Below are 17,696 nucleotides of genomic sequence, written 5' to 3' on the forward strand. Positions count from 1 at the left end.
AACTAGTGTTTAAGCCCGTTAGATTAACAGGTGCTAGAATAGATGTGTAGACTTAACATCACAAAATTTAATGAAAACTTACCGTGTGAGCTGTCTGTCTTTTTTTCTTTCTCTCTCTCTCCTTGGTCACTGTCTGTCTGGGATTTTTTCTTTCTCTTTCTCTCAGCTGCTGTCTGTCTATTTTTTTTTTCTTTGTCTTTCTCTCTCCTTGGCCGTTAGCTGTCTGTCTGTCTGTCTCTCTGGCCCCCCTGTCTGTCTGTCAATCTTTCTGTTTGTCTCTCTCCCTGGCCCCCTGTCTGTCTGTCTTTCTTGCTTTCTGTCTCTCTCCCTGCCTGTTGTCTTTCTGTGTGTGTCTGTCTTTCATTCTCGTGCGCTGCCTGCCTGTCTTTCTGTCTCTCTCCGTGGCCCCCTTCTGTCTCCCCCCTCCAGAGCAAACCAAGATTGCTGCCTTCCTCCCAGCACACCCCTCCCTCCAAAGCATAGCAAGTTTGCTCCCTGGCCCCCTTTCCCTCCCCCTACTTCCCTGTGCAGCAGCAGCATTTCCCTCCCATCCTTCCCTGTGTAGCAGCACCCCTTGCCTGCTCCCCCTGTCCAGCAGCACCCATTCCGTTCTCCCTGTCTTGCAGGAGCCCTTTTCCCTTCCTTTTACCTCCCCCCTGTCCAGCAGCACAGTCCTGCTCCCCTATCCTGTAGTAGGCCAGCCATCAGTAGCGTTTCTCATCCCCCCTCCCCTCTCTTCCCGGGTCTCACATAGCCGTCGGCAGCGCAGCATTCACAACTTGCTGCTCCTGCTTGCTTCAGTCATTCGTTGCTGCCGGTTCCCTCCTACTTTCTTTTTGCGCGAAGGCAGGAGCAGGACCCGGCAGCGAGGAAGGCCCGAAGCAAGCAGGAGCAGCGAGTTGAAACCTCCCTCCCTGCCCTAGGCTGGAAGCGACGTCAGCAATGGCAATGCTCCTCTTACTGCCGCAAATCAAACCGCCACAGGCTCAACCACCGTGCATGCGCCGCAAATGGGACACGGCACGGAAGCACAAATCACGGCAGCAGGGATCACACCATTTCAACTGTGCATGCGCGGGTTAGGGTTTTATTATATTAGATAGTGGCTGTGCCCATATTCTATCTGCAATACACCATTAAATATACATATAACCAAGTCCTTTACATGTACACTTATTCTTTTTACCACTCAAAGATTTATGTGTGTTTGGGGGAGGGAGGGTAGGTGTAATGTTATAAGTACCATTTTACACATGTTCTGTACAGTATATTTCATATATACAGTACAGGGAAAAGCCTTTCTAAACTTACCCCCTTGACGCCTAGGTTAAGATAATGACAAGTATATTAAATTCATCTCGTATAACAATTCCATCTGCAGCTTACTGGCTGACCTTTACTTCAATATCTACAGTATAAAGAAGATGATAGAGAGAAACTTTCTCTTTTAACCATCAGGCACAATCTTTCCATTAGAAGCAGTAACATAGGCACAAATGGTTTTTATCCATTGCACAAAAGGAACTTTTTCTGTTTAGAGACAGAGGGAAAATGCAGAAACCTTTTTCTCTTGGGAGAGAAAGAGTTTGCACACCATAAGAACTTTTCCTCTTTAGAAAGGCAGAGAAGGCAACAAGCATGCTTCTCTCAGTATAAAATAGTACTTGAGACAGAGAGTGTGTGTTTGTGTGTGTGTGTGTGGGGGGGGACATACTTTTATGCAAGAAGCAAAATAAGCAAGCCTTTTGGCAAAACAATAAAATACGCTGGCACTATTTTTACAGAATACAAGTAAGGTGAATGGCTAAACATTATAGCTAAACCAATGTGGGTTGTAATAGAATAATTTAAGACCAAATAATTATTGTACTTTAATTACTGTAACTCTGGGGCCCTTGTGCAAAGTTGGGTTAAAAAGTGGCATTAGTGTATCTTTATACAGGTCTTTCCCATTGCTAGAAAATGACAGATCTTCAATTTTCCAAATGAATGGCCACACACTTATGTTGCCATTAGCATGTGGCTACCTAGTTTGTAGGTGGTAGGGCTCTCGTGCTAATCCTGTACTAATCATTTAAGGTCCAATTCCATAAATGACACACACACAAAAAAAAAAATCAGCACCGACTAGTGCTGTGCTAAGCGTGATTCTATAAAAGATAAGTGCACTTTATAGAATCATGCTTAGCACCACCTAAGCAGCCAAACTTTTAGGCGCAACCGGTTTAGGCTAGGGTTTTCTTGGCCTAAATGCGTGCACCTAACTTTAGACGGACTTCATAAAATTTCCTCTTTAGTGCACAGCAATATAGATACACCACCTGATTAGCATAGAAATGACCACTCAGCCACTAGACACTGAATAATCCTAAAATATTGTTAGCATGTGGTTTGCTTGTGCACATTTGGAACTTACTGCAGGGTGCCTCAGAGTGTCCCACGGTAAGCCCTCATGCACTAGTGTTTACCGCAGCTTGGAAAAAGGATCCTTTAGAACCACAGAACTCTGGAATAACCTCACATCCCCGCTCAGAATTTCAAGCTCCCTTCAATCCTTCCGCAAACACCTGAAAACTTGGCTCTTTTCAAAACTCTAACACTTCCCGCTTTTTGGTTCCCTGTCCCTCTTTATCTTCCTAGCTCCTTTCCTATAACCCTTCATTGTAGCTGCTTTTCAATCTAACCCTGTAAACCGTGCCGAGCTCTACGCTTGTGGAGATGTTGCGGTATACAAACCTAAGGTTTAGTTAAGTTTAATGAATAAGGCCAACATCTTTCTATAATTGTAGAAAACTTAGGAGAGTGTGGTGTAGTGGTTAGAGCTACAGTCTCAGCACCCTGAGGTTGTGGGTTCAAATCCCATGCTGCTCCTTGTGACCCTGTGCAAGTCACCTAGGGCCCCTTTTATCAAGTTGCACCAGAGGTTTCTAGCATGTGCCAGCCCTCTAGCGCAGTTTGATAAAAGAGGGGAGGAGGTTAATCCTTCACTGCCCCAGGTAGATAGTGTGTTAGACCGCTGTGACGGATGGGGAAAATGCTTGAGTACCTGATTGTAAACCAAGCTGTATATCAAATCTTGATCCCTTCCCCTTTATTTCATCTACTGCTGAGACTTCATCAATATAATTATCACTTAACCATTCAGCCACCTTGTTGTAAAAATGATTGTGAAAATATAAATGACCATATGGGGGGGAAAAAGTCTACCTCTAACATTATTGTAATTTTTATGACTGTCGCTCAATTTTAAGCAAATCTTTTTTTTAAATTTATGAACTCGCTAGCAGAGGTACTTAGCATTACATGAGAAATGCCACGTATCTCGGCTAGTGAGTTCACGAATTTAAAATATATATAAGAAAGTTTGTCTGTGTATTCTTCATTCATTTGGACAAGGTATGAGCAAGTGAAACAAAACTTTGAATATTGTTATTATATTTTTAAAATCATGCCATTCCTATCATCTACTGGAGTTTTCTAAAAAATATATATATGGGAAAAATGCAAGTAAGAAATACACCCCTCCCCCCCCCCTTTTTATAAAGCCGTGTTAGGCGTTTTTATTGCTGGCTGAGATGGTATTAGCTCTGACGCTCATAGGAATTCTATGGGTGTCAAAGCTAATATCGCCATGGCCTTCGTAAAAGGAGCGGGCAATGAATGATACGGACTGAAAGAGCACATTTGAACTTGGGACAGTAATTTATGGTGCAGGGTTCTATGTTCAAGAAAGAAATTTAAAACACCTGATGGCCTCTCAAAAAATTGTTTTGAATTATATAAATGACGCTGGGATAGGTAATTGTAGATGCTGAGTTATTGAATTCTCCATTAAAAAATTGTTTTTCTCCCTTTCAAGTGATTTTTTTTTTTTACATCACTTTGGCATTTATTCTATACGTAATACAATAAAAAGGGAAATAGTTGGTATACAGTTATTTCACTGTCAAAAATGAAGGAAAATTTGCCATATTTAAAGAAAAAAGATAAAGAGCAGTATCGCTGAAAGTGTTCAGTTAGTACCTACAGTATCTACAAACCAGCGGTTTTGGGGGTGGACTCAGAACAGCTCTGATGCTCATAGAATTCCTATGAGCGTCTGAGCTGTTACCACCAAGGCCGGCGCTAAAAACGCTAATACGGCTTTGTAATGTTACGTAATCTTATTTGTACTCTAACTGTAATCTATTTGTTATATCACACAGTAACGTACAGTCAATTTAATATCCAATTTGCAAGTTCTTCCAGAATTAATCCAGGTACTTCTCCTCCCTTGTAACCAAAAAAACCCCAAACTGTTGTAACTTCACTGGAAATGTCCAGTTAGCTCTTTTGTAATCCTCCTTGAACTGCAAGGTATAGGCGGAATAGAAGTCCCTAATGTAATGTAATGTCATGTAAAAGGGGGTAGGGGTTAGTCAAGTTCCCTTTATAGAATAGTGCTTTGTGTTGATTTTTTTTGTGCCATTTTTTATAATTACTTCCTATAGTTTTTGGAGTGTTAACCTTTCAGATTACTAAGTGCAGTTACACACATAGGCCTAAGTTAAGTGTAAAACACCATTTAAAAGAACTTCTAAAACAAAATTTCAAAGCGCCTAATGGTGCCTAAAAAAATGGCACCAGAATAGTGCCTACGGAGGTGCTGAGCTATAGGCGGGATGTTAAGTGCCATAAAGCACCTCTATAGATGTGATTCACCTCAAAAGCAGGCGACAGAAATGTAGGCTTTGAAAACTTTGGCCTTCGTTTCTGGTGCCTACCTTTCCAGAGGGCGTGATTCTATAAATGGTGCAGTCGCTTGATTGGCACACGATCGGCAGTCGCTTTTAAGGCAGCCACCGACAACAGCCTCATTTATAGCGTTCAGGCCAAAATGACAAATTAGCACCAATTAGCACCTAATTTGCCATTCAATTGCCCATGTAACTGCCAATATTCTGTAATCATCACACAATTTTGCATGTTAAGGACCTGATTCTGTATGGTGTGACCAATGTTGCACCCAAAAATGTGTGTGTCTTGACGATTTGAATACACAACTTAACTGTGTGTGGTGGACACCTGGAATGCGCTTCCAGAGGGTGTAATGGACAATTTCCTGCTGGAAAAGGGGATAGAGGGGTATAGATAGAGGATTACTGCACAGGTCCTGGATCTGTTGGGCCGCCACGTGAGCAGACTGCTGGGCGCGATGGACCTCAGGTCTGACCCAGCAGAGGCATTGCTTATGTTCTTATGTTATGTTAAGCCAAGCAGTACTGATAAGTGTCAATTAACAAATGATAATTTCCACTAATTAGAATGTATGCAGACAACTTTCTAAGCATACTCTAAAGTGATATGTGTAAATTCTAGTGTGCAGTTATCAAAAGGGGGCGTGGGCAGGGGAGGAGCATGGGCAGGTTGTGGGCGTTCCAAAAGTTAAGCGCACTTTTATAGAATATGTCCCATTTGTGCACAACTTTGGCGCAGGCATGGTTTTCATTGGCATAATTGGCTGTGCCTATATGTTAATCACTCATATGGTTACTACATGTGATTCTATAAATTGCACCTAACTCCAGAGGAGATATATAGAATTGCATTAAGTGCTGTCCTTTTCAGTGGCAAGATTTTAAGCGACATATATAGAATTGTGCCCTAATTGCAGAAATGCGTGCATAGAATTACAGGGATAATGATTAAAATAATGTTTATATATTTAAGGTGTCTGTTCAGCTTATTGAGGCATTATAGAAAGAAAATTGTATATATTGTTGCTAATGTTTTCAATCTTTGATGCCATTTTTTCTATAGTACACGCCAGACATATATGTTCCCCTTTTAGAATATAAGATGAAGAGTGGGATATATGTGTGCCAAGCTTTTTTGTTATTGTTCCAGACTATTAAAATATATTATGAAATGAGGTCAGTCACTTTCATTAACATGGCATTTGCGTTGGCTGTGTTCTGTTGAAGCGACTGCTCGAACAGGAGGATGCAGTGGAACTGAATTTCAGTGTCATCCTGACTGGAATTGTATTCCTGAGCTTTGGCGCTGCGACGGTGAAAAAGATTGTGAAGATGGAAGCGATGAGAAGGGCTGCAATGGGACACTACGCATGTGTGATGAAAAGACAAAGTTTTCTTGTAAAACTACAGGTATTACTATTTATCACTTATATAGCGTTGAAAGGCATGCGCAGTGCTGTACATTTTGACATTTAATAGACGGTCCCTGCTTGGAAGAGCTTACAATCTAACTTGGACAGACAGACAGGACATAAAGGGTTGGGGATGGGTGAGTTGAGAGGAGTTAGGAGTTGAAAGCATTCTTGAAGAGGTGGTATAGAATGAACTACGTTTCCCTGGTTTTTGCTCCTCTTTACCGATGTGAAATGTTTTGGGGGGTGATGGAGTTAATGTGACAGGTTCCTTCTACTCCTTTGCATTTCTTTCTAAGGGCTCCTTTTACAAAGGTGTGCTAAGCGTTTTAGCGTGTGCGCTAACCACACGCTAAACGCACACGGGTGCATGTTAGTCTGTGAATGTGTTAGCAGTTAGCGCACACGTATGTTTACCGTGCGCTAAAATGCATAGTGCACCTTAGTAGAACAGGGGGTTAGTTGGAATAAGTGCTTTAAAACTGGATCATTCACCCTCACATCATCAATGCAGAATACAAATGTTAAGTTAAAATAAAATACGTACAGCAACGAGCCTCCAATTAATACCATTGGTGACTGTTCTCCTTTCCTGTATCAGCCCCTACACTCTCCAGCAACAGACATGGGACAGTCATTAGTCTTTATTACATTGATACACTGCTCAAATGGCCTGTAAAGTCTTAATTGTGGTGCACATAAAAATAAAACAAAGAGAAAGTGTTACAGTAAATTGGCCATGCACTTGCAGTCATGAGTTCCGAATCTGTCCATTAGCCCCTGGATTCTAGAAAACTGAGAGCCTTTTTTACAAAGCCACAGTCACAATACTGCTGCTGTAAATACACCAAAGCCCATAGGAATTAAATGGGCTTCTGTGCATTTATCGCAGCAGCATCATTTCTGCAGCTTTGTAAAAGGGGCCCTGAGTGTGTAATTTTGTGTTTAGCACATAGAATTACATGCTCAATTTATAGAGCAGTGTTTTTCAACCTTTTTACATCTATGGACCGGCAGAAATAAAATAATTATTTTGTAGACCGGCGGTTGAAGAATACTGGGCTAAGTCGTGGGCCAGACCCCATCCATCTCTACCCAATCTCCACCCCAGACCCCGCCCCCATAATAGTACTGATTGCACCTTGCATGTCCCGTGCCTCATCTGGAAGCCTTCCCTCTGACATTGCCACGCCAAAGAGAAGGCTTCCGGTTCAGGCGCAGGATGCCCATAGGAGCCACTGCTCGTGGCTTTGTGCACTGAATCAATTAGGAAGAGGGAGCTGGTTCGAAGATAACGCCGCATTGATCGCACCATGAAGAACACTGTTTTGGGCCTGATGCACGTGCTGGCCCTTTGGACCGGCAGGAAATTTATGTTGACCGGCACTGGTCCATGGACCGGTAGTTGAAGAACACTGTTAGATGCATAACACAATTATTAAATTAGGCACTGAAAGGCATTAAGTACAACATTTAAATTGGCATTAATATGCCACTAATTTGCAGTTATGCAAGTGATTGCACTTAAGTGCTAGTCTAGAAAATGAACACTTAAGTTCAATAAAGCATAACTAATGTACAAAGGAGGCGGATGCATGGGTAATCTGGGGCGTGGCTTGTAAGTTATGTGTAAGTTATAGAATATTAGCACTTATCCATGCAACTGCAACATTTAGGCATGCTCATTTATACCAGGCATTTAACTGATGAAAATGCCAACTTATGCTAGTATTCTGTAACTGCAATTATGGGTGTAATTGTCATTATAGAATTGGGCAGTTAAGGCCAGATTCTACAAAAGCTGCCACAAGTTAGGCGGAGGTAGCCACCCTACCGCCACCTAACTTAGGGCTCCTTTTACGAAGCCGCGTTAGCGGTTTTAGTGCACACAGCTTTTTAGCGCGCGCTAAACCCATGCTACGCAGCTAGAATAATGCCAGCTTAATACTGGCGTTAGCATCTAGCGCGGTTGGCAATTTAACATGCGATATTACGTGCGTTAAACCACTAACGTGGCTTTGTAAAAGGAGACCTTAATTGGTTTAATTGGGTTTAAGTGGTGCAATAATTAACCATTAAAACGCCATTAAAATCCAAATAAACCCTCATTAAAAAAAAAAAAAAATAAGCACCTAGGACCCTGACAGCTAGCAGTGCATATTTATTTTATTTTATTCATTTTATATCCCGTTGTTCCCAAAGAGATCAGAACGAATTACAGGTTTCATAATACATAATTTCAGTACAAGTTTATGATACAAGTTTTTATCATAACTTGATACATACTTGAGTCTAATATTAATATATATAAAATACAATTTACCAGTTACAATTTGCCATAGTTATCCTTAAGTGAAAGATTTCAAGTACAAGTTTTATCCTAATTTGACACACATGGACAGTTTACAGTGCAAGATTTCCATAATTACAATGCAATATTTTACAATACAGTTTTTCCTTATGTGACACATACTGGTTCTGGTACCAATATACATTTCTTTGTAGTCCATCGGTCAAGGGCAGGAGTTTAGGTGAAGAGGTATGTTTTTATTGCTTTCCTAAAGTTGAGGAATCCTTCAAGGGATCTGATCTTCAGGGGCATTCGATTCCAGTGGCTCGGTATGAAGTAGGAGTATGACCTTCGTTTGGCGTTTTGCAGTTGACAGACACGGCCAGGGGGCATTTTGAGGTGTATTTCATCCTGGGAACGGAGGGATCAGTTCGGCACATATGGAGAAAGTTTAGCCGTCACATTGCCCGGCGACATGTCATACAAGGATTTGAACGCTAGCATCTGCTCCTTGAAGACACGACGTTTGACTATAAGCAGTGAGCTGACACTAGAGCCTGGGAGACAGGGTAATGGGCACGGAAGCTTTTTAGAAGACTGATCGCCACGTTTTGAATATGCTGGAGACGTTGTACATTCTTTGCAGTGAGAACGTTGAATAGTGCATTTCAGTAATCTATGCAGGAGAGTACTATGGCATAGAGTAGTTAGATGAAGTCAGACTCTGAAAAGTGGTTCCTTATTTTTCGGAGTTGTTGCAGGTAGTAAAATGTGGAGGATATCACCTGAGAGATATGGTCATAAAGCAACAGGTTGCAGTCAAGGAGTTTTCCTAGGCTATGCACCTGACCTTTTGCAGTTATAGTTGTCAAGTCCCAGAGCTTGGGAGTAGCATGGTTAGGAGCAGCACTGGACTTCATGCCTCTTAAGAGGTACTTGGGGGAGGACAGGAGGAGAGTCATAAGAACATAAGAATAGCTTTACTGGGTCAGACCAATGGTCCATCAAGCCCAGTAGCCCGTGGCCAATCAAGGTCACTAGTACCTGGCTAAAACCCAAGAAGAAGCAACATTCCATGCTACTGATCCAGGGCAAGCAGTGGCTTCCCCCATGTCTTTCTCAATAACAGAGTATGGACTTTTCCTCCAGGAACTATCCAAACCTTTTTCCTGTGAAGATGGCGCCAGAGTGGACATTCCTGCTCCAAACCATTAAGGCATTTACATTACTGCACATTAACTGGTTTGCACACTAATATCATGAGAGCCTTTACCACCTTCTAAATAAGTGGTAGTAAGTGCTCAATAATTTCTTTAAATGACCGCATGATAATGGCAATATTGATAGCCAAAATAGAAAATCTGGATTTTATGGCCACATTAAAAAATGGCCTTAGTATGTGGGAAAGGCCCACGTAAGGAGACACTAGGGGCCCCTTTTAAAAAGCCGCGGTAGTGATGCTGCCGCAGCAAGGCCCTCTTTTACAAAGGCGCACTAAGCGTTTTAGCACAGATGTAGCACACGCTAAATCAACGCATGTGCTAACCACTAACATGTCCGTAGGATAACATGTATGCGTTAGCGTTTAGCATGCGCTAAGAAGCTTAGTGCACCTTTGTAAAAGAGGGGGGGGGGGTAAATGTACCAAACCCATTGGATTCCTGTGAGATTTAGTGCATTCACCGCAGCAGCATCGCTACCATGGATTTGCAAAAGGAGTCCTAAGACCAATTTGTACCACAGCTTAGTAAAAGGACCCCTTAATGTTTTGTGGCATTGCTGCTTCTCCAACAGATGCTTGCTAATAAGCTTTAAGCAACTTTTATTGACAACGAATGGGAAACTCCTCTGGTAAGAGTGCAAAATTGCTTACTCCATTGAATTTACTGGGAACAAATAAAACAATTCAGAATTTGAAATCTAACCAAATGGGTAGTCCAAAAAGTGACAAAGGTAAAATCACTTTCTCACCACCATGCTTCTTCAGCTATCTTTTATTTTCTGTCCCACACATATTGAAATTAGGCTATTATAAACAGAGAATCTCATTAAAACATAGCAAACATTACACATTGTTGTCAGATCTAACCCCAGAAATCATTATGCTTTGCTATTTCAGGATCAATTCAGCATTTTACTGAAAAAATAAATGATTTCATTGAAAAAATAAACCTCTCACAGTGTTCTGACAAAATATTGCTTTTAACTGGTTTGGTGCTTGAAAACTTTGCAACCTCAGCTGAACTCTATTAACATGTTTGACATTTGCTTTGGGATGTGACATTTCCCATGGTAGTCAACTTGTATTCTTCAGACTCTCCTCTAGATATGGAAAAATCTGCTGCATACTTCTGAGTGGGTGGTTTTTTTTAACCTCCTAAACATTATCAGTCCAGATCTATGATATGCATATGGTGCTAGATATCTTTTTTTAAAGAGGGCTTTACATTTAGTAATACTTAGTAGCCTCATTCAGTTATTAAAAAAAAATACTGATAAGTGCTTGGTTCTTAAGCTCTCATTAGATACAAGTGCATTAAACATATCACAATACCATGTCTTACCCGCCCCCCCCCCTTTTTTTTTTTTTTTTTTTACAAAACCATAACGTGTTTTTTATTGCCGGCTGCAGCAGTACAAGCTCCGATGCTCATAGGAATTCTATGAGCATCGGTGATGTTACTGCCGCGGCTGGCGCTAAACACCGTACTACAGTATTGTAAAAGGAAGATTAATGTGTGTTGCCTATTTAACAACATCTATGTTTTCTGGCTTCTCAGGGGAGGGTTTTTTTTTCTCTAGTATATAGTATCTACTACACCAGGGGTAGGTAATTCCAGCCCTCGAGAGCCGGAGCCAGGTCAGGTTTTCAGTATATCCACAATAAATATGCATGAGATAGATTTGCATCTCAAGGAGGCAGTGCATGCAAATCCATCTCATACATATTCATTGTGGATATCTTGAAAACCTGACATGGCTCCGGCTCGCGAGGCCCAGAATTGCCTACCCCTGGACTACACTAACCCTCTCTTCTATTAAACTGCGCTAGCAGTTTGTAGCGCAGAGAGCCGTGCTGAATGGCCCACGTTGCTCCCGACGCTCATAGGACGATTTAGCGGCTCTGAATGATCAGATTGGCAGGACGTATAGTTAGACAATTTTTGAAACGAAAAAAAATTTGGACGTATTTTTCGAAAATGTGTCCTAAGCTGTTTTTTACATTGGATGATTTGCGACTTGGACGAAAACGGACTTAGACGTTCCTTTCGATTATGCCCCTCCACGACTTGGTTAAGTGCCCTAATCGTAAATGTCTAGCGACACCTAACTGAACTCTGAGTGCAACTAAATTGTTTTTCTAATTGGTTATTGGTTATCATGGCAATTGATCACACCGTTAATAACCGATTTAAAATATTTTTTTATTACTAATTAATGTTACGTGCGGATATCCGCCTGGCGCCTAGCGATGCCTAAGCTGAGGCTCCCTCCGATGCCTAACGATGCCTACCTGAAAAGTAAGCATGGTTAGTGTTAGCAAAATATGTATGGTAAACTTAGGCATTGCTAGGCTTGCAAGTTAGGCGCCTATATAATTTACTACTATATGTATAAGCTAGGTGTATAAATATATAAAGATATCTAAATATGGATATCTTAATCTATTCAGCATCCTACTGAATAATAGCCATTTCTTCTTATTCAATAACTTGGAGACTAAACTTAATCACCAATTGCACAAGTTATTAATATAATAATAGCACTTATATGGCTAAGTGGGTACACCATCAAAAGCAAACTGGACTTTGGCATGCTGACAATCCCGGAGCGATATTTGCACAAAGGACATGCACGCTTCCGCTTTCATTACTTTTAAGCCTTTCCGTTAGCGCTGTGGGGGGGGGGACCTTGGGGGGGGGGAACTTCCCCAAGTACACTGAAAACTCCCATTTTCCTTCCTGTTTTCGCTGTTCAGGAGTTTTCAGTGAAGTGTGTGTGTGTGTGTATGGGGGGGGGTTCTCCCCCACACACCCACCAAAGGGAGCACAAGGACTTGTAAATGTAGTGGTGGTTCCCTCCCCCCCACATACACCCCTCACAGCGCTAACGTAAGGGTTTAAAAGCGGCAGAAGTGGCGGCACACATACAAATGTTGCCGCGGGATTGTCGGCGCACCAAAGTCTGGCGTGCTTTTGACGGGTTACCAGCTAAGTGTACCCTTACAACTTAGAACTGTAAGTTCTAGGTGCATGTATCATGATCGCCAGATGTTGGTGTCATGACTATTCTAATTTGTGACCAACAAACTTTCTCGCCTCAATCACCTCAAGCGCCAGATAGTCAGGTTTGAGAACCCACTATATTTAAAGTCAAATCGCAAACCTTACAGCACATCTTGTTGAAAGCCATAGTATGATGGCTGAAATGTTGGTTCTATCTACCCAGATGTGGCAAGATCCGGACAACTTCAATAATTATCTTCTATTCATGTTTTGACCTTAGAAAGAAATGCCAAATGAGCACTATTGTCAGGTGACTGTCCCTTTTCATGACTCAATAATTTATATCATAGACACAGAAGACCTGCATGCTGGATGAAAAGTTGATTAAAAGGAAAGAGGTCTTATTGTTTAAAATAATTTTTAAAAATATTAATTGAACTCTATGGTTTTGTTTATTATCTTCATTCTTCTTATACATGTGTTATCTTTGTTTTCTTAAGGGAGGTGTATTAGCAAATCTTGGGTATGTGATGGAGATATTGATTGTGAGGACAATTCTGACGAGGATAATTGCGAAGGTTATATGTGTGGACCACCAAAATACCCTTGTGCTAATGATACCTCCATCTGCCTGCAGCCTGAGAAGCTTTGCAATGGGAGAAGAGACTGTCCAGATGGTTCTGATGAAGATGATATCTGTGGTATACTACATTTAGATATATTCCCTATATTACATAACCTGCAGAATTTCAAACCTTTAAAGACATTTGATATCATTTATATCATATTCTCAAAAATGTTGGAATAACCCAGATAAATAATTGTTCTAGTGCAATGTGTCTAATAGTCCTGAATACTAGGGTTATGCATCTGAACCTGCAAGTTAGAAACATAGAAACACGACAGCAGATAAAGGCCAAATGGCCCATCTAGTCTGTCCATCCACAGTAACCATTATCTCTTTCTCTCTCTGAGAGATCCCACGTACCTATCCAAGGCCCTCTTGAATTCAGACACACCTCTTCCGGGAGACTGTTCCATGCATCTACCACCCTTTCTGTAAAAATGTATTTCCTCAGATTACTCCGGAGCCTATCACCTCTTAACTTCATCCTGTGCCCTCTCATTGCAGAGTTCCCTTTCTTTTTTTTTAGTTCAATATTTTTTATTAAGCTTTATGAAAAGATACAGTCCAAATATACATTCAGATACACGTACGACACCGGGATCTCGAAACTAATAACACTTAGTGTAACACAGCAGTAACTACAATCAACTGTAATTAGGTTTGAAATCTTCTAAGAGATCCAAAGTACTTGGATTGCTTATAAGAAAACAGTAAAGAAAGAAGGAAGGAGAGAAAAGAGAAAGGAAAGAGAAGAAGAGAAAGAGAGAGAGAAAGAGAAAGAGAGAAAGACAGGAGTGTCTATGAAACAGAACTAACATAGGAGTCTAAAATTTTCCAAGGCGAGTTGCATAGTGTCATGTTCATGGATAGTCGAGCAATATTTTTCTTCTCATAAGCATATGATTCAAATTTATGATACATGCACAAAGATTTCCACCAAAAAGTATAATCCAATGATGAAGAGGATTTCCAATTCTTTAATATATGCATAAGGGCAGTCACAAACATAGTGTCAATAAGTTTAGGAGGACAATTCGAAAGAACAAAGCAGGGGTGCTGAGATCTGAGAATTATAATATCCAAGGAAAGTTCATCCGAACAGTTAGTAACATGCTTTATAGTGTCCCAAATGCGAGACCAGAAGGAGCGAACAGGAGTACAGTGGAAGAGCATATGATCAAGGGTTGCAGAGTTCCCTTTCAAATGAAAGATATTTGACTCATGCACATTTATATTACATAGGTATTTAAACATCTCTATCATATCTCCCTTCTCCTGCCTTTCCTCCAAAGTATACAGATTGAGATCTTTAAGTCTGTCCCCATACGCCTTATCACAAAGACCACACACCATTTTAGTAGCCTTCCGCTGGATCAACTTCATCCTTTTTATATCTATTTATGGTTGCTTGCAGAATATCACTCATCCTTCCACTCCGCCTCCTTCCCAGGATTTTTTTCTGCAAGAAGTTGTTCAAATGTGTTTCAGATCTGATTTATTTCCTATCATTTTTAAATTTGAGGCTTTATGCCCAGAGGTTTCCTCTTGTTAGGACCACTACTGGGAGAAAAAGCATACTCACTTGACGGAAGTCTTCTGCTAGCAGGATCAGCCTTCTGGGATACCTGTCTAGCCAGCCTGCTTTAATATTTTTGAAGCTCAGGGGCCGTCTCCTGAGTAACTGCTCACATCCCTGATCTATCAAGAGCTTGAGTGCAGGCTGTTTTGCTCCTTCCTGGCTTCGCTGGAATTAATAATGGGCCAACTGAATGGTTCTCCACCCGGTTTTGTATGGGGAGGATGAATTGTAATAAAATTTTGAAATCTCAGTTATTTGCCATTGCCTTCTTATGCTAAGATATATTTCAGTTGATAATCACCTTTTAGAATTTTTTCTGACATCAATGTATGATTTCAAGCTTGTTTGTACTTCTGAATTGATTGAATTAGTGCTTTATCCCTATTATAACAGGGACGATTAACGATGTTGTTTTGACATGTCTGTTGTATGTGATAATCGGAGGGAAACAAGATTTTATGTATGTGATATGGAAAGTTTTCCAAAGTGGAGGAACTGGGGTAAAAGAGAAGCACCACCAGTTGTTATGCTGTATTTTCTTGCCAGAAATATCACTCTGCCATAAAGCACAAAAGCCAGATAAAACTTGATCTAAGCTTTCCCCACGCTTCGATCATCAGCCAGAAAAACCTTTATGCTGCAACAATTGTGCTATTTATAAATAAATAAATAACTTAAAATAGACTGTTGCCAAAAGGACTGAACTTATCTTTATATCGATGCAGTGTATTTGTGAGTGCCGTCCATAACTAGTGCCAAAGTCCCGTGTGCTGAAAAGCTAGAGCTGAACGCTAAAGCTGAAGCCTGGTGAAAGCCGAAGCTTGTTGCTTGTTGCCACTGTGTTGTAAAAGCCGACGATGGCCAACGTTTCATGATAAAAGTATCGATTCATCAAGGCTCTGAATGAGCAGGAAAAATGTCTGTCCTGTCTTCAGTTGTGATATGGAAACTGCATAGTTGTATGCGGTATATAAATTTTTTAATAAATAAATAAATCATGGCGAGAGAGTTTCTGTGGGTTGAGGCTCAGTCCGACATCGGTCCAACTGGCAGCCTGAAGACCAAGCTTGAAGAGTAAACCTGTGAGGCAGTGTTCTTCTCCATTTGTTTTAGCTGTGCTTCTGAGCTGAGGCAAGCAGGCACAGTAAGTAGGGCTATTACAGCCTATGGTGAAAATTTGGTATGTGTGTGTGTGTGTGTGGGTGGGGGGGGGGGTTATATGTTTGTAAAAGTCAAATTTTAAGGGTTTCTGGGTCCAGAGGTAGGGTTCTCCTTCTCCAAAACTCCATTCCCTATATTTTTTTGAACTTTGGGGGAACACCCCTGGACCATTTTTTGTGGTCAACTTGGATTTTAAACTATCATTTTTTTCTAAAGCCTCCATCTACCTCAAACCCCCTTGGTTTTGTCTAAAATTGATAGGGATGGGCATTTCAGGCCTTTTTACACCTGCATTATTCCAGATTTATGCTGGATGGTGGTCTGAGGAGTGTCCATTTGCCTTGTGCCACAGGTAATGCAGGGGAAGGGTGAGAGCTTTGGACTTAGCCTTCTCTGAGTCCTCCAGGGCTGGGGATACACAGGAGGCTCAATCCAAGGGAAAGAGCTCTTTCCAGAGCCCTCTGAAGGAGATTTGACTAAGCACAGATGCATGAACGCCATAGAGCCCAGGAGGACCTTCATGGAGTCTCTGCCAGTTTCATTGAGACTCCCTGAGCTAGGCTTCACCCTGGATTTTGTGAGCGTGATGTGGAATGTTTATTTAAACTGCAAGAGTCACCTAACATCTTCTGGAGATATGTCAAAGGTGGTGGCACCAGACATTAGTCCTCAGCCTGCATCATATGCAGGCGAGGACCCAAAGCTGGACTAGGATATCCAGTCTGACATTGACTGGGAGAATGATCAGTCTGATTCCATGCCCTGATTCCATGTGGACTGTGGTAAGCAATCTCTTATCACATTGAAGGCACACTCCACCAGAGGGGAGGCTACCTTTTGGGCAGAGACTCAGGCGGTCTCCCCTTTGGAGATTTGTAGAACAATGACATGACCAGGTTCTATAGAATAGACGTGGCAGCCAGGAAGGACACCGCTTTGGGTCCTCGGTATTAAAGGCAGGCTAAGTAGTCCCACCCTAGACTCAGGGAACTGCTTTGGTACGTCCCTAACGTTCAGGACTGCTAGACACATTGCACTAGAAAGAAAGATTAGGTTCTTACCTTGATAATCTTCTTTTTTGTAGATGTGTCTTGTAGTCCTGAAGCCCCGCCCAGTGGGTAGGCTTCACCTGCCTTTGGTCTTAATTTCAGTCTGTGTCTGACTGTGAAAAATTTCTCTGTCTCTTAGTTAAGCTGAAAAAAAAAGGGATATTGATGTCTGAACATGTGAGTAGCTACAAGCTCTATACATGTTAGTGCCGGTTGCACACAGTTTGGTATAATTTTGATAATGTTATACATGTTTCAGAGTAGAACAGAAGTACAGTGCTGAGGAGTTCTCCCTGTTGCTCTCCTTCAGGTGATGTCTTCTATTATAGTGATTCGTAAGAGGAGCCCTCAATGTGCTGTGGGTCCACACAAAAATAATAAAACTAGTGCAGTGCTACACCTCCTCCCAATAGTCTACCCCCTTATCCTTTTAAGGGCTAGATACAATGAGGCCACAGATCCAATCCGATCCGTGAGGGATCTGATCCAATGCGTGGCAGGGGGGCTGATTCATGAAACGCCCTCATGCATATGAGGGCGATCGTAATCACGCCCTCCACCGACCGCACAGATCACTCTCCAGCGATCCTGACACATGTGCAGACCATCTCTTTT

At 41.5% G+C, this 17,696-nt stretch overlaps 1 protein-coding gene across 1 annotated transcript in view; it reads left to right on the forward strand.

The window, feature by feature from the left end:
- The window catches only part of LRP1B (LDL receptor related protein 1B), a 1,445,547-nt gene that overhangs the window by 653,284 nt on the left and 774,567 nt on the right, over positions 1–17,696 (forward strand). Inside the window, exons 19-20 of the mRNA XM_033944130.1 lie at positions 5,964–6,146; positions 13,165–13,365. Coding sequence (XP_033800021.1) covers positions 5,964–6,146; positions 13,165–13,365 — 384 coding nt within the window. The remainder of the gene's footprint in view (positions 1–5,963; positions 6,147–13,164; positions 13,366–17,696) is intronic.

This window comes from Geotrypetes seraphini, chromosome 5 (genome assembly GCF_902459505.1).
Source record: "Geotrypetes seraphini chromosome 5, aGeoSer1.1, whole genome shotgun sequence".
Classification (NCBI taxonomy): domain Eukaryota; kingdom Metazoa; phylum Chordata; class Amphibia; order Gymnophiona; family Dermophiidae; genus Geotrypetes; species Geotrypetes seraphini.